At 38.7% G+C, this 18,528-nt stretch overlaps 2 protein-coding genes across 10 annotated transcripts in view; one reads left to right on the top strand and one right to left on the bottom strand.

Annotated features, from left to right (window-relative positions):
- Positions 1-15,970, top strand: part of Hasp (Hig-anchoring scaffold protein) — a 313,203-nt gene extending 297,233 nt beyond the window's left edge. For all 8 annotated transcript variants that reach the window (XM_083113343.1, XM_083113347.1, XM_083113346.1 and 5 more), the window contains 4 exons: positions 563-736; positions 5,116-5,295; positions 10,664-10,834; positions 14,756-15,970. In XM_083113343.1, the coding sequence (XP_082969469.1) occupies positions 563-736; positions 5,116-5,295; positions 10,664-10,834; positions 14,756-14,952 (722 nt within the window). In that variant the 3' untranslated portion in view covers positions 14,953-15,970. The remainder of the gene's footprint in view (positions 1-562; positions 737-5,115; positions 5,296-10,663; positions 10,835-14,755) is intronic.
- Tgt (tRNA-guanine transglycosylase) overlaps positions 9,552-18,528 on the bottom strand; it is a 59,462-nt gene continuing 50,485 nt past the window's right edge. The window contains exon 9 of one of the 2 annotated variants that reach the window (XM_083113350.1): positions 9,552-9,627. The gene's annotated coding sequence lies outside the window, so the exon portion shown is untranslated. Of the gene's footprint in view, positions 9,628-13,867; positions 14,188-18,528 lie in introns of those variants that run through there. The other variant, XM_083113349.1, reaches the window with a different exon arrangement.

Here is an 18,528-nt window from a genome sequence, read left to right as displayed (position 1 = left end):
AGAGAGCAAGGAAGTTGGGGGGCGATTACTGAACAGTGGTGCATGAGCAGAGTGAATTCTGACAGGGAGGTCAGATGTGTGACAATTACCATTCTTCAAAGGACAATCTGTGTGAATAATCATTCAAACGGGAGGCAAGTAATTTCCTTTTCCTAACAATGTCCCTATCAGTTCAGTCATGGAGAGTACAAAATCAATTTATTGTACATGTAAAATCTTTTGCCATTCCTTTGAATGTAACCTCTCGCATATCTCACATTTAGGCCAAGCGAGTGATAACCATCTGGAACATAAATGATTCTGGGTCTGAGGTTCGATCCCAACGCAGTATTAACATTGTGTTACGTAAATGGAGATGCTTGGGCTTTTCATCCATTTCTACGGAAATGCGATGAAAAATTAAGAGCGTTATGAACAAAGTTTCTGGGTTTGAGTCCTAATCTGAACTTGAATGTTCATTTGTGAGTGTCCCTGTAACAATTCAAATTTGTAAAATGTCCGTAATAAGATTTGAAAAAAAAAAAAATTATTTGTATCTGATTTCTGCTTTGCTTTTTTATAGCCGTACACTGCTCACTGATACCAGAACGTCGAGGCCTTCACGTAAATACTCGTAATACTCGAATGAACACAAAAGTTTTGTTTTCCTGTCAAAATGGCAATTCTCTAATTGGAGCTCCAGAGATCACATGTCTTCCATCAGGAAACTGGAGTGCACCTCCACCAATTTGTGAAAGTAAGTACATATCGTCAATATCAATTAATAACAAGAATCTTTTTCCATGTCATGCACTTACATTATTAGCACAGTTGACATTATTTAAAGGAATAAAAGCAGAACTGGTTTTAGATATTACACGTTTGTCAGGGAAGTGAATATTTGTGTATCGAATTTCATAATTTATTATCTCCAAGCTCAACATACAAGGTAACCAAAAAAGTTCTTTCCGTTTTTGACGTCCCATTAATCATGAGCTCACAGAGAGGAAACGAAATGACGCATGTGCCTGCCAAGCGATCGGGAGTTAGTCTTACCGTCGACTGTCAGTAATACAGGCACGTTGCGCACACACAGCAGTCATAGCTCGTCCAGTGGCGAAGAGAAATGGAGGTATCGAAGCAGATTGTTCGCGTGTGTTTGTTGTATGACTTTAAAGTGGGCCTGTCAGCTTCTGCATCAAGTCAGGCATTTGGGGAGAATGCCGTGAACGAATGCACTGCCAGGCATTGGTTCCAGAAATTCCGTTCGGGAGATGTGAGCCTTTCGGATGAACCTCACAGTGGACGACCACATGTGTTGGATGACGAGGCTCTAAAAGCAGCCATCGAGGAGGACAGTGGTCTAACATGTGATGAACTTGCAGAAAGGTTCCATGTTTCCGCTGAAACAGTCAGACTGCACCTGCATGGGATAGGGAAGTCATACAAGTTAAGTAAGTGAGTACCCCACACATTGTCGGCAGCCAACAAGAAACAACGAGTGACAGCCTGTTTGTCCTTGCTCACTCGGCACCTGAACACACCCATATTTGATCACTTGCTCACTGGTGACGAAAAGTGGGTCCTCTATGACACTTCCAAGCGTACCAGACATTGGTTGTCGCCACGTGACCCTGTTCTTCACACCTCAAGACCACCTCTGCACCCACGAAAGGTTATGCTCTCTGTATGGTGGAATTGTCGGCAAGTGATGCATTACGAGCTCCTTTCACCTGGCCAGACCATCACTGCTGACCTCTACTCTCAGCAGTTACAGAGGGTGCACCGTGCATTGTGGCAGAAGGAGCCGGCATTGGTGAATCGCAAGGGTGTGCTGTTCCTGAACGACAATGCCAAGCCACATGTGGCAAAGAGGACCCGGGAGACCCTTCAGCAACTTGGCTGGGAGACGCTGTGTCATCCACCATATACACCGGACCTTGCACCAACAGATTACCACCTGTTTCATTCCCTCCACAACCACCTCTGTGGGAGATCCTTTGCAAATGAGGGAGACCTGCGGAACGCACTCACGGACTTCTTTGCATCCAAGCCCGCCGAGTTTTATCACCAGGGTATTGTGCAGCTGCAGGAACGTTGGCAAAAGGTGTTGGATGCTGAAGGAGATTACTTCGAAACCTAAAGGTACGTACCATCCACTGTATTGCTCTTTGTTTATCACTGCTCTAGAACGGCAATTACTTTTTTGGTTACCTTGTATCATGTGATGACAACTGAACAAGAAAAATTTGGGACTGAGGAAATATTCCCCCCAGAAAGTATGCATTTGAATCTGGGTATTCCCGAGAATCTAAATATCTGGGAAGTTATGCAAAATTTGTAATTTGTATTTATTCTCCCCCTAGCACTGTGAAGATAAATTGATTTTCTGATTAAACAACAGTTCTTTTAATGTTCTGACTTTTTTTATATATTAACTTATGCTTGTGCTGAATCTGTATTAGCCAATATAGGTATATCTGTTGTCAGTTTATCTATAAAGTTGCATTGGGGGGGGGGGGAGGAGGCGCTAGAGGTAGCCAGGCTGTGTTGCTGATCACTAGACCTTGGATTTTTAGGTTCCTAAAATAGGCTCTAAAAATCCTAAAATAGGTTCTAAAAACCTTAAATTAGGCTCAAAAAATCCTGAAATAGATTGCAAAAAGAGTTAATTTGGTACAAAATTCCTGAAAAATACTGATTAGATACAATCGTTATAAACAAAATTTCACAAGAACCGTAATAACCAAATATTAATTTTCTAAACAAATTTTCATTTCTTTATATCATTTTCAAAATTATCTACAAATTATTATAATACTGCACTTGTGCTGTTAGAAAAAGTTACTTGTTGATATGAATTACGTACGTATAATTTGCTGCACAATATCAGGGTGGCTACTCACTTGGAATTCCTTGAATTCTGGGAATTACACGTGAATTATTGGCACTGGAAATTATACGTGAATTATTGGATATGGAAATTATTCATGAATTTTGGCAAGACATGAAATAAGGTACAAGCGGATGTTTTCTCTATTCCATTTTTTTTCTCTGTAGACGTGAAAATTGCAACTTTTATTAATCCATATCCCATTAAATTTAAACATGTTTATAAATGCCCTGAGGCAAGTTTCTCTCAGTTTGGCTTTTATTTTATTAATTTTTTTGAGGATGAAAAAGAAAGCTACACAGAAAAGAAAACAAAATTTTCTCAATCCGTTTACTTTGTTAGTGTCTTTTACAGAACAATCTATCTGACAAACGGAAGATTATTACAAAATAATATATCTTGAAGTTGATTAGGTAAATTTTTTGTTACATTGGAATCATACAAACCCTTTATATTGTCAATATTGTTGTGTATGGAAGGGTGAGAGTCGGTAATACGTAAGATTGGAATAGAGAAAACATCTGCTTGTATCCTTGAATTTTTGGAAAGTTCACCTTGAAAACCAGGAATTATACTTGAATTTCATCATGGTCCTAGTGACCACCATGGATCTTTTTGCGTTATTCACACTCAAACTCCACCTTTTGTCTGTGAGGATCATTTCAGGTGCTGAAAATTATCTTTCAACAGAAACATAGTCAGTAGTGCTAATTTGAATGCTGAAATATTACTTCGAAAGGCGTGAATGCCAAAAAGGACCAAACTGACGCGAAAGTGAGCAAGGCCACACAGATCAGAAATTTTCACTTGGAACTGTGCAGGCAGTAGAGACGATTGGGTGCCAAAACTAAGTATGGGGAGGAGGGGGGGGGGGGCAGTTTACTTTATCTTAGTAGGCAAGGCTTAGTATTAAGAGGTAAAAATTAGGGGAGAACTGTCCCCTTTCGCCGCCACTGTCTGCAGGTAACAGTGACGTCAGACATCTTTGTTTTGTCTAAAGCTTTGATAAACATCATATACTTGGAGGGAGGGAAATCGACAGAAAACATATTTCAAACATATTTCGCCTGTAAACCTTAAAAAAATATAAAAACCTAAAAAAAGGTTTAATTTAGGCACATAAACCTAAAATAGGTTCTAACAAGCAAAATAGGTTATTTTAGGCACTATGAAACTTTGTCAGTTCTTTCTTTTTGTTATGAAATACCGACATAACTTGTTATTTCTTATTTACCTGCAAAAGGAAAATAGGTTAAAAAACTAAAATCCGAGGTCTACTGATCACATCACCTCCACAAAAGGCTGAGATTGTGTATCCTAAGTAGGGCTGAGCCACAGTATCGATGATTAAATTGGAAACAATATTTTCCAATAACCATGCAATGATATGTTGATATCAATTTATCAGCCATAATAATATTTATATAATAATAATAATACGAGGGCTAATTTTTTTCAACCTCCGATAGGGCATGAAATCAAAACCACAGTGAATAGGAAAAAGGGTTTATTGACAAAAGTTATGTACACATATAATCTACTTTTCAATGTAATCACCAAGATGATTCAGACATTTATCGTACCGATGCCACAGCTTTCCAATACCCTCTGCAAAAAATGATGCCGCCTTTCTGTTGAGCCAGGTCTGCACGGTGTCTCGAAGCACCACGTTGGTGTGAAAGTGTAGTCATTCCAACCACTTCTTTATCACTCGGAAAGTGTGCAAGTCCCTCACTCTGGGCTGTAGGGAGGGTGATCAAACACTTCCCGGTGGAATCGTTGAAGAAAGTCTTGGGTTGATGCAGCAACATGCAGTCGGGCATTGTCACAAAGCAAGACAATGCCTGAATACAGCATGCCTCTCTGTTTGTTCTGGATGTCTGTGCATTGTCTCACAGTATGAAGCCATGTTGATTGTGCCCCTCTGCCTGTAGAAATCATATCACATACGCACCTCCCACTTGGCGGGAGAGTAGATTGTAGCAGACATCTCTGCGTGCCCGTTGCTCAGCTTCAACTGAAGCGTTGGCCTTGGCAGTGATGGTGGTAGTGGCAGGGGAGGACGGCAATCACGCTCCGTGATGCCCCGCTTCCTAGCACTTCATGGGCCACCTGGCGGCGCCATCGGAGGTTAAAAAAAAAATAGCTCTCGTAATAATAAATTGTTGAATACTGCATGATTTATATTAATATTTGGAATAAGTGTACTACGTTTATCCACATGTGTTTGTTTCCTTCTTCAGGTATTGAATGTGCAGACTTGATAAATCTTACCGATCCCCATCTGAGACTTTCCATTCTAAGTCGAGAAGTTGGAGGAAGATCTGTATTCAGTTGTTCTCAAGGGTATGGACTCAACGGTCCTCTAGAATCTGTATGTCAGCACACTGGAGAATGGTCTTTGCCACTTCCTACATGCCAGGGTATGTTTAACACACTCTATTATCTTTAATCTTATGCAAAAGAGAGTTAGTTTCACCAAATGGGTGCACAATATTTAAGTACTATCAAAATGCACTCAGTACTGAAAAAAACGCCTGGGGTGTATAGGTTTTGTATTTCTGCTTGTGTAAGTAAAGATGGCAGGACTTCCTTTGCCAGACAGATGGAAGCCCAAAATGGAAATCATAAGTAAATTATTAATTTGTTAAAAACACTAAAAAACACACAATAAAAAACACTTTAGGTTCCGAGCTTTCATCGGAATCATCATCAGGACTGGTCGAGGGGAGATGGAAAGAATGCGGTTGAAGTTCCACTGGGTCTGTTGGACAGGCACAGCAAGTAGCGCCAGCGGAACTTCAACCGCATCCTTTCCACCTCCCCTCAGTCCTGATGATGATTCCGAGAAGGAATCGAAAGCTCGGAACCTAAAGTGTTTTTTTTTTTATCGTGCTGTTTGTCTCTCTTTTTAGTGTTTTTAACAAATATGTTGCTGGCACGTGACGTAAGAAGTTTTCTACTGTCATAAGTTATTAATTCTGAAAATAATATTTAATTTCACTTAGTGATAGTCTCAAAGTGCAAATGTTGTGGTGGTGGCACTTCTTGTTTCAAGGAATAAGTGAAAAGATGTCTTAAACAGGGTGAGGCAAAAAAAGGTAACCGAAGTCATGTCCATGAGCACGGTGTATTTATTGCACAATGACATGTTCCACATGCTTGCCGTCATTGCGAATAACAAGTTCCATGCATTCAATGAGTTTAGACACCATCTGGGAGCATTTGTTCAGGGGATACATCACCCAGCACTGAGTCAATATTCTCCCATAGTTGTTCCAGAGTTCTTGGTACTGGTGAGAAACATTGTTCCTTCAACATTTCCCGCAGAAATGCACAACATATTATCAGATCCAGACTTCACGGAGGAAAAGGGAAGGCAGTCTCTCTGGACACAAGGTGTTCTGGAAACAGTTCCTCTAACAGTGCCCTGTTTCCCAGGCCATCTTGCTGATAGAAATCCAGATTACTGAGATCACAAAATGTCTGTAAATCCTTAAAGAACTTGCAAATACATAAATAAATCACCAACTTCATCTCATTTCCATGTTTCAATTACCATTTTTTTTGTCCCACCCTGTACTTAAGATAGATATGTAAAAAAAAATGGAGGGCAACCTATGTGGTGGAGTGGTTAGAACAGCATGCTACGATGCCAGGGGTTCCAGATTTCAAGCCCCACCTGGGCATAGGTGTTCTTTGCGAGTGTCCTTTATCAATTTCATCATATCATCACTCATCCTCATTGCAATTAGCCAAAAGTGTCAGAAAAGTGAAGTAAAATAAACCAAATCAATAAAATTAAAAAAAGATGTTTACGTAGAGTTGTTACTATACAGGGTGGCCCAAAAGTAGCTATACAGTATATAGTATATTTGAGATGGATAATGTATACCTACTTTTGGGCCACCCTCTATATACATTTGGATCAAAGCTGCTAATTTCACAGTGCATACTAACAGGTAAATCTTACCATATAAACTCTAAAATACTTTCTCCATAGAAGCCCTCAGCCACTGTCATAACATTCTTTCCAACTCATGTTTCAAATTTTTCAATATTGTGTGTGGCTAGACCATTCAGAAGCACATAAAGTAGACATGAAATCATTATTGGAAGCTCTGTCAATGGGTGGAAATTTTACATCAAGACTTTTTTCAGTTTCACCAGAAACCTGATTTTGATGTGCAGCTTCCTTCTTCAGGTTTATCATTATCCAACTGACAACACAAATACTGTATGGGAAAAGTTATGTATTTCCATGTTGGTCTACTTTGTTTTTGACAGATTATTTTCAAGGGTTCACTATCTTGATTACTGTAGGTGGTATTAAGTTACTGCATAGCTGACGAAAATTCCAATTTCTACTGTTCGGCAGTGCTGGACTCTGTCATGCTGGTCTGTACTCTGTGGCTGATGCCTTTTTGGTTGGAGATGGATGGAGCCATACATCACATTTGTAATTTAATCACGTTTCAGTAATGAAAGCATCACTTTGACTACAGTGAATGTCACATCACCGCCATTCATTTTTTTATTGATAAAAAACAGGAGGTGCTAGTTCTGTTTCCCGTGCCACAGCAAGCATTGCCCATAGCATCTGCTGTGCGACTCAAGCTGCAGGTCACATAAAAGCAAACAAAAGTAAAGGATAATTTCTCTTGTATGTACGCATTGCTTGCATTGTAGAATTATTTATCTTGTAGTGTACGGTTGTTACAAGCATAAAAACACAGTTCTTTGTTGTGATATTTCAGGAGAACACACGCAAGCTTTCATCAGACATTTATTTTTTTTAAAAAATAAATAAATAAATGTCTGATGATGGGAGCGTGTGTTCTCCTGAAATGTCACAACAAAAAAAACTGTGTTTTTATGCTTGTAACAACCGTACACTACAAGATAAATAAAAGTAAAGAAGTTTATCACCCTACAGAGCCAATGACCACTCTTCAGAAGGAATATTTGCATCACGTATCCCATTTCCATTGTTTTTCTGCCTTCTCCTCAAGTTGTTGACTTTAATAACAGAAATAGATCAAAACTGAAGAAGTTCATGATAGCTTGAACACAAAAACTTAATGTGCTGGAGTACGTAATTATTAAAGGTCGCTCTTCTATAAGTTTTTCTTTAAAAAGTGACAATGAAGATGGATGATGATTAGATAAAACAAAGCATAATAGAACATGGATATCCTGCATGCAAAAAGTAAAAAAAAAATTCACACAACCTAAAGTGTTCTCATGACAGACTACAATTACCCACAGTTCTTAAAATTCATCACATTCATCAGCACCTACATGATGGAAGAGGTGGAGCATGATGGATCCATCGTTTAATCCATTGATGAAATAACGAATTGGGTTGCAAGAGTGACGTATACTGAGTCCAATATCTAGGCTATCTCACTATGTCACCTGGTCCTAGGCTATGAATAGAAATAAATTTACCAACTCCTAAGAAATCAGGGTGCCAACCCATAGGAAATCAGGTTGCCAACTCATAGGAAATCAGGTTGCCAACTCATAGGAAATCAGGTTGCCAACTCATAGGAAATCAGGTTGCCAACTCATAGGAAATCAGGTTGCCAACTCATAGGAAATCGGGTTGCCAACTCATAGGAAATCGGGTTGCCAACTCATAGGAAATCGGGTTGCCAACTCATAGGAAATCGGGTTGCCAACTCATAGGAAATCGGGTTGGCAACTCATAGGAAATCGGGTTGCCAACTCATAGGAAATCAGGTTGCCAACTCATAGGAAATCAGGTTGCCAACTCATAGGAAATCAGGTTGCCAACTCATAGGAAATCAGGTTGCCAACTCATAGGAAATCAGGTTGCCAACTCATAGGAAATCAGGTTGCCAACTCATAGGAAATCGGGTTGCCAACTCATAGGAAATCGGGTTGCCAACTCATAGGAAATCGGGTTGCCAACTCATAGGAAATCGGGTTGCCAACTCATAGGAAATCGGGTTGCCAACTCATAGGAAATCGGGTTGCCAACTCATAGGAAATCGGGTTGCCAACTCATAGGAAATCGGGTTGCCACCTCATAGGAAATCAGGTTGCCACCTCATAGGAAATCAGGTTGCCACCTCATAGGAAATCTGGTTGCCAACTCATAGGAAATCAGGTTGCCAACTCATAGGAAATCAGGTTGCCAACTCATAGGAAATCAGGTTGCCAACTCATAGGAAATCAGGTTGCCAACTCATAGGAAATCAGGTTGCCAATTCATAAGAAATCAGGTTGCCAACTCATAGGAAATCAGGTTGCCAATTCATAAGAAATCAGGTTGCCAACTCATAGGAAATCAGGTTGCCACCTCATAGGAAATCTGGTTGCCAACTCATAGGAAATCAGGTTGCCAACTCATAGGAAATCAGGTTGCCAATTCATAAGAAATCAGGTTGCCAACTCATAGGAAATCAGGTTGCCAACGCCACAATCAGCACCATCATCTCACTGATATGAATAATTATTTCCAATTTTTTATCGATTTTTCTCCTGTATTTTATTCTCTACACTTCAGGCTTTGCAGATAATCTAGCTACCCTAGAATATACGCTCCTGGGTTGCAAAATTTCTCTCCCACATGCAGAGGATCAGACAGAGCAGCACTTCCACATCACCCAGTGTCACCAAATGTTAGAAACAGGAACTCAGCCCAGTCAAGTTCACACAATACAGTGACATGACACAGATACCATAACCTACGTTAATGAAAGTGGAAGACCTTCTGAACTAATCACCTAAAAAGAAAAGAGAGCAACATGGAAACATGTAACTTTTCGCCACACGATATTGACTCAGAATTCACCACCTAATGAACACAAATACGTCTTCACGCAAACTCTTCACAATACAGGCAGAGTGAAGTAATCAAGTTGATACACTCTCCACATTGTGACATGATGAAACATGCTGCATGGTCTATGCTCATGTTTGATGTTTTTTTCTACGTTTTCAAGATGCAGCAGCGATCATGCTTTTGGTCACACCTCATTTATTAATACAGTGAAATCTCGATTTTACGTTTTTTAGCGGACCGGGGTGGAAAAACTTACAATGCAGAAAAATGTACAATAGAGGAAAATTTTATAACATTTTGCTATGTTGGGACCATCAAGATTGAATGTATAATGTAGGAAAATGTAAAAGTGGGAACATAAAATCAGTATTCCACTGTACTTACAATATTTCTAGGCCTGAGCCGATATCGACAGTATCGGTATCGGAAAGTATCAGTTGTAAATTATTTACCGATACCGGAAAATTCTTTTCCGGCATTTGGGTCTTTCAAGAGGTCCACAAAAATTACGCACAACACATTTGCAGAGTCTAATTATACTGAAAATTATGCAAAATTAGAAGTTTCTCTTTATTTTGCACGTTTTGTGTAAAAGTAAAGTGCTCCCCTGTGCTTAGCACCACGCCATGAAGGCGTATAGGGGGTGTGAAGGTAACGCCCCACACTTTCTTGATCCCGGTCGTGAGTTTTGTGTGAAAAATATTAATTTTGTGATGCATAATATGTATTTTAATATTCTAATTGTAATTTTTGTATATTTTAAAGCCAAAATCTTGCTTAATTGATGCATATAGAGTGAAATACTTACACACTATTGTTAATGAATATTTTAAATAACTTTTAATTATTACAATTTTCAAGGATGGGAGTCAGTGAGTGTGTCAGCATTGGTATCAGCTCAGTCCTAAATATTTAAAAAATAAACACAATTTTCCATAATTACTGAAATTAACCTATATATTCTGTTCCACTTTCAGAAGTGCAATGTGATCCACCAGAGCCTCCCGAGAATGGCTTCATCCAGGGCCATGGTGTGTACAAGGCTGGGGATGTGATTCAGATCCAATGCAACCCTGAGTACATGATGGAGGGACAGCCCATAATTGCTTGCCAAGAGACAGGTCGATGGTCAGGACCTGTGCCCAAATGTGAGACATTTACTATTTCTTCGACTACACATGTTATTAACTTTGTTATAGGTAAATGGGTATATCCATCATTACTCTTGTGACCATCCAAGATAGTATTGCACTTATATCATAAAATTTACTACTTCAGTATTACAAAGCTTGAATAAAGTCTACATTTATTAACCTAATATAATAAAATACTAATCCATGGTGCAACAGCCCTTGAGGGCCAGGGCCTAACTACCGACTGCTGGCCTCATCCCGCACGTGCCTCAGCAGAGGTTGTAGATCATCCAAACAGTTACAGGGTGACGTGTGGTCAGCACGACAAACAACCAGTGTAGGTTTCTATGATCGGGTTACGCTACTCATTCGTAGCTCCCCAATTTCCTCACAATAGTCGATGGCCACCGCACCCATACACTAGCTGAAATCTCAGAAGAAAAGTTGTTACACCTTCCGCCAGGTAACTCTAACCAGCACGCATCCCGTAGCCCGAGACCAAAAGCCTGATGCCCTAGATCACATGGGCATGGTGCAAGACCAATATTCATAAGAATTTGAACTTCAGAGTAAATTTTATGGCATTAGTAAAAAAGTATCTCTGATGGATACAAGTAACGTGGACATGTCAAATACAGCGTAACTCAATGTTCTAATATTTCAACAACACCAATGACCAGGCATGTAACAGGTGTTACTGAAAGTAACAGCAAAATGTGAAGAATTAAAAAATTGCTTCAATAAAATACCAACATTGTTAAATATGCCATCAAGTAGATACTGCAGAGGACATTTTTTCTGCAGCTGACAGAAGTGAAGAGGAATGCCGGTTCCGCTACCCTGAAGAGGTAACAAAAGGAGAGGATGCCAATGCAAGAGAAGACTTTGGGGCAAAGTGTGCTACGGGGTTATTCATATGCCTGTTAAGGGGCCATGTTACCGTCCAGGCCGGCTGGAAACAGGCCAGTGTTGACACATTGGATTGGCAGCAAATATCTAAATCCTGCCTAAAATGGGGATACTACTATTTCTCTGAAGCAACAAGAAGCCAAGGCTGGATCAAACTACAACTGAGACCTGTTAGGTTATAGAAGAAAATATAGTTAGTTCCTTGGTGCGATTCGCAATTTGGACAAACCTTGCTCCAAAAAACTAAGTTGGCAACAGTAGTACGTACAGCTGGACTTCCCTTTCACAATCTGACTGTCGCTGGAGGAGCGGGATTCTGTCGTCTGCTCGCCACGTCAAACACCCGAGAAATGTGTGGTTCTTGTTCTCTCCCTTTACACCTCAATTACAAAGAATTTAAAGGCTCGACCACTATTCATTGGATTTTCGCAGTAACTGTCTCATGAGTGGTAGTTCTTTCTAGGAGTGTTTGTGGCTCAATCACTACGAAGATTGCAAAAAAAGAACGAAATGAACAAAAATCTAGATCGAAGGTATGTTTTTTTGGGGGGTGGGGTTGGAGATGATAACTTGTAGCAGGCATAATTGTCATACTGATAGCTGATAACAGTTTCAAAAAAGTCACGCCACGCCACTGTCAATAACCATTCACCTCTGTTGTGTTTTAAGGCAAGGAGATACAGTTACGCACCATGTGTGCATTTATTTGAATATCGTCGGAATGGGCAATGCTACTGAAGTAAAACGTGGAGGTACAAGAGATTATGAATTTCTCCACATGTGGCAGGTCGAAACGTTTTTCAAAGTTGATTAGTAATCTAGATACAACCTGCAAAAAATATGACGAATAAGAATTTTCGGAATCCCATGTATTCCTTATGGGGAATGAACTTCAACATCAAGTTACGGCTAATGAAATGGAGTTTCAACTTTTCTGCAGGGCAATCACTTCTTCAAACTGCCGTCTTCCCATTGATACAATTTTCTATTCCATCGGAAGTTTGATATTTCCAAGATAACAAATCAAAAAATACTCCCATATGCCCAATGCATTTCCCCTTGCCTCCTGGCAGTGTAGCCAAACCTGGTGCACATAAAAGAGCTAAATTTCACCTTAAATGGAGTTAAACCTGACTTTCAAGGAGCTAGATTTATGAAGTGCTTCCTAGAGTAATGTTAGTTGTCAAAGGGGTAGGGCACTGCTATTACCATTAACTCTAAATTGATGACAATTTATTCTTAGTTTTCACCATCTAGATCCGGCAGCATCACCCATCTCATGGTCGTAGAAATCAAAAATAAAGGATTCCCTAATAACAATATTATGCCAATTTCAAGTGAACACAGCGCTATAAAAAAGTAGCTGGAGATATAAGAGGGGATGGGGCAACATAGCCAATATAACAATATCACGTCACGTGCAAAATGTATAATCATGGCAAAAGTTGGTCTATGTCAGCCGGAGGCATGGGGGCAATCGGCTCAGTTCACAGGCAAACGAGTGCACGAAAGAGCAAGATCTGGCTCCAAGAGAGCTAAGTTGGCAACACTGACTCGGAGGGAAAAGCCGGGCGAAGACTGTCTCGCATGTCCTTAATAAAAGAATTAATAAATATCTCAGAATACAACATAACAAGCTGCTGTTGCTTCTTGATGGTGTAAATTACTTGTCAGCATTATTATGATTCAACTATATTACAAACAAAATAATCAATAATGTTATTTATGTGACACAAGAAACTGTATCATGCATTGTGTTTGTAAACACACTAATATTATAAACAATACATTCTTTCTTTTTACAATTCTTTTTACAAGTAGTGATGATTCAGAAACTTTAATTCTCAGCATGAGACGCCAACAGAGTTGAAGAAACCAGTACAATAAACTACACATTGTGTTGAATACAGGGGGTGGACAAAAATATGGAAACACCACTACATCGGAACAGGTGATATTGACATTCTTTTGTTTTGCGCTGTGAGATAGGACCCTGTTGGACTGGTAGGTTGCACTGTAGATAGTGTGCAGTGCAGTTGATACTGAATCATGTCCAAGCTGACAGTGTTTCCAAGAGGGCAAATCGTTGGTGCCTGCCTTGCAGGTGCCTCTGTTACCAAAGTAGCCATGTTATTTGGCGTATCGAGAGGGACTCTATCCAAAATCATGATGACATAATAATGTGTCCGGAAAGACAACGTCAGATAAACACCAGAAGGTTTGTGGCCATGTTTTGCATGAAGGATGGTGCAAGATCCAATTATCCACCATCCACGACTTGTATTTGTCCATTCCTCGGAGACTGCAGGCCGTTTTGGAAGCTAAAGGCGGTCCTGCACCTTATTAGCTACAGCATTCCAGCTTTTCTTCGCAGGTGTTTCCATTTTCTTGTCCATCCCCTGTAGATTCATGAGTCATTTCCCATGAGTTTCTTCTTTCAACTCCATTTAAGTCTGATGCTAGAAAAAATAAATTTAATATTTATAATTAGGCAACAGATTTTAAGGTACAGCACCTATCCAAAAATAGAGCTGTTTTCATATCGATCGTTTGAGATATGTATTTTAGAATATGAAATCAAATAAAATGAACACACTTTGTTGCACCTTTTCATGAGATTAGCACATTTATTCCATTTTTATCCCCTCTTTAATGCTTCAGCAGCTTTTTCCTTCCTTTCCTTTCATGTTCCTGAGCAGCTACATGAAATCCTATAGTCTCATTTTGTAGAGCACAACAAAAGCTACAAAATTGTATTGCAGCCCCAATAGTTCCGAAGATAATGTAGAAAAACCCACAACGGAAAACACAAACTTTAGCAAAACCTATTCAGCAGAACCACAGAGAGCATTGAATAAAGGCTTTTTATCAGCACCTTTTTTGCATCTCTTTGAAAACATTTTCAAAAACTATTTCTCCCTTTCCCGACCATAATTTTGAACCTTAAAATCCTTTCCCTATTTACAATAAAGGAACATAATATCACTTGTACAAGTTTTGTTGTTCATAAAACATTTTCTTTTCTAGGTGTTCAAGCCTGTTCATACCCTGGAACTACAATAAGTGGCCGGATGTCTTCAGTGAAATTTTTCTACAAAATTGGAGAAACTGTTACATTTACATGTGATGATAGCTTTCAACTTAGGGGAACATCTATGCTTAGGTGTCTAAAAAGTGGAAAATGGTCCAATGCAATACCAACATGTGTGCCTAAGGGGAGATAAGTGTTATTGCCAATGAAAGACTATAGCATTTGACACAAGGAGAGGTGAACTTTGAAGATAACTATACTATGTCTTCTGAATTGATGCAGAGATTGCGCTACAGAAACAAAAATGTAACTGGTGCTGTGGGATTGATTATGCACAAAAAACCAACTTTACAGTATAATGGAAAGGAGGACTGATTTACAATAACTGACAAAAACATGCACAATGCGGCCAACGAAGTTTGTATGCAAATTCCTGTTTATATCCTTGTTGATATCTTTGGGTTGTGGTCTAATTGTTTCGAAGCATGCAAATATTATACAGTTGGCAGCAATTAATTGTTTCGAAGCATGCAAATATTATACAGTTGGCAGCAATATAAAGATTATGAGCTAGTTGAACGAAAGAACTTTTCGTGATGAAGGTTGCACGGTGCGGAATGCAAAATGCTACCTCTTCAGACATTAATCTTGTTTCAGTGTTTACATCTCATATGGTTAGGGTGTAAATACCAAATGTATGTTCGTTTGTATGCATGTACGTCTGTCTGTTGGTTTTCACAAAAGATGAAGAGGAGATGTATGTGACGTGAATTTGTATCAATACACTAAGATGAGCACTGCACATATCAGTTTCATTGTAATCTAAGAATATACATATAAACATATATAAAAAGGGAGCACACATCTTTTTCCTGTTATATAACTTTACAAAAAAGTATTATGTATTATTACTGTAGCATTTTACCCAAAGTTATGGTAGGTTGTTTATGTAATCAAGCATTGTTCATGATGTACATCTAGTGCATAATGATAATGCACTTATTTTCCTACTGAACTAGTTGTAGTAAAAGCACACTGAGATTATACTCCTGTTTTGCTTTTGACTAATGTAAAAATACTTCTATCTTCATGTCTAAATAACAGTCTAGGCAAGGACATTATAAATAAACATTGTAAAGTAAAAACAAATTCATTAGATTTCATTATACAATGTAAAATTCTGTGTGTTTTGTTGTTTGTCTACAAAAGAAATTCCATTCATCTTTGTAGCAGTTATTAAAGACAATTACTTTTTACTTTTTTGATGTTTCTCTTACAATATAAAGCATGTCACGAGGTTAGTAATGATACAGTTGAACCTCGATTTTATGTTTTTGAGGGGATCAAGGTGAAAAAATGTAAAATCGGGGAAAATTTCGTAACATTATGCTATGTTGGGAAAAAGTTTTGTACAATACACTGTAACTTTATTTTTATTTACACTTGGGCAATGAAGTGTCATGTGAACGTACTTTGGTCCTTTATGTAAAAGTTGATTATACAAATTTCATTTCAGTACTTACAGGTGAGGAACAATGAACAGTTAAATAAACAGCCGTACCCACCAATGGTCATGATAGAATTACTTTACAAGCCCAGAGATGACTCAGCCACAACATTCAAAGAGAGCTGATTCCTGTGTACGGGGATCAGACTTTGGACAGCAGCAGTATCCAATGATGGTTGAAAGGTTCAAGAGTGTTTTCAGTCTACTGGACCAACCTAATACACAGGAAGCAGCTTTCTTTGAATGTTGTGGCCGAGTCGTCTCTGGGCTTGTAAAGCAATTCTATCACGACCATTGGCGGGTGCGGCTGTGTATTTACAGGGCTATTCTAAATGATCTTCCCAAATTCAAAGTTTAATATCTCATGTTTATTTAGTCATAATGACATGCAAATTATTTGAGTCTGACAAAGCTGATGTTTAGTTACGCATTCTGCCACTAGGGCGACAGTAAATCAAGATTGCTGGAAACGAAGACAGAAGAGCATTTTGTGTCCTGGAATTTCATGTACAATAGTCAGTTATTTGTGTCCAACGAAGTTTTAGGATGAAGTTTGGGTTAGATCCACCAAGCGGTCACCCCCGTTCGCCAGATATCACCCCATGTGACCTTTTTTTGTGGAGTTATGTTAAAAACCAAGTGTATGAGCCACCCCTACCTAACAACTTACCTGAACTTTGAGTACGCATCTAAGAAGCAGTTGCGTCCATTGACTCTGAGATGTTGGGAAGTGTGTGGCAAGAATTTGACTATCAGCTTGATGTGTGCCGAATTACAAAAGGCACTAATATTAAGCACCTTTGACGTGGAACATAACACATATGTATGTAAAGAACCTTTTTGAGTTTTTCTTTCATTTAAAATAATTTGCATGTCATTGTGACTAAATAAACGTGAGATATTAAACTTTGAAATCGGGAAGATCATTTAGAATAGGCCTGTAATTGTCTATTGTTTCTCACCTGTAAGTACAGAAACAAAATTTGTATAATCAACTTTTACATAAAGGACCACAGTATGTTCAAATGAAACTTCATTGTCCCAGTGTAAATAATAAAAACGTTACAGTGGATTGTGCAAAATGTTTTGACTGCCCTTGTAAAATTGGGGTTCCACTGTATAACACATAAAATATTCTACATCCACCACCGTATTTGAGCATGGTAGTCAGATGCCCTAATGACTGAGCTACCGCGGCTAACCGATTTTATACAGACTTTTATTCAGCGGAGTAAAGCTGTATGCGGAATGTGGCAACAGGGCACACAGTGATGTTCGTTGAACCGTGAAAACTACGGGCTCGCGCTGCGAGTCAATGCTTGCTATGTTGCCAAGTTCCACGTACAGCTTTACTCAGCTGAATAAAAATCTGTATAAAATAGGTTTTGCAATGTGAATTGACAATGATAATGCATTTTAAAAACAGATGCAAAGAACTTCAAAACAAGACCAAAACTGTATTTATAGGGCTACCAAATACTAAGAAAGTTGTTTCACAAAATTAAAGAAAACTGTTTTTTGACAAATTTTGAAAACTTGAAAATTAAGAATTGTGTTTAAAACCTTTCTGCTTCCACTGTACTAAAATTTCACAATGATCGGACAAACTGTTTTTGATTTACAGAATTTCAAAGAGAGTGATCGCTTGCAAAACTAAAAAAAAACTGCCCTTTTTTGTTCTCATAACGATAAAAAATATAAGGCCTACTCGAAAAAAAAATTGGTTAGTACAGATTAACGCAGAATTGAAAAATCTAAATTTTGATGTAACTCCTCTTTATGTAGGTCTACTTGTTAATTTCTAATTCAAGTCTAAACTCGAGTATCTATAATTTTTAATCCGATAGTAGTGTCGCCACAGGAAAGCCTGTAGTTCGCATATCTTCCGAGGTTTCAGAAGTCTTGGTACTAGTTTAGTTATTCGTATGAATGCATTGTACACTAAAATACAATAGCACCTTTCATGCCATAGTTCAGTTCTACACATAGAAATTTCATCAAACCAAATGTTATCAATATGATTACTGGTAGTGTCCTGGGTTCAGTTCCCTACGGGAATCCAAATATTTTAGAGTTTTTCCAGCACCATTAAGATAATTGGGGAGGCAGTCTGAAAATACACCAGTGATTTCCACCCAATGAAAAGGCTTTCGTAATTAGATGTAAGAGAGTTACTAACTTTTTTCTGTGAAACATACTTGTAGAGGTTCTATTAAATTCGGTCTGCCACCATCCACTTGGGATCTTGTTGTTTCACTGCTT

Source organism: Lepisma saccharinum, chromosome 27 (assembly GCF_977018435.1).
Source record: "Lepisma saccharinum chromosome 27, izLepSacc3.1, whole genome shotgun sequence".
NCBI classification, from domain to species: domain Eukaryota; kingdom Metazoa; phylum Arthropoda; class Insecta; order Zygentoma; family Lepismatidae; genus Lepisma; species Lepisma saccharinum.
The sequence above is the reverse complement of the archived record's forward strand: the minus strand, read 5'-3'. Positions and strand labels throughout refer to the sequence as shown.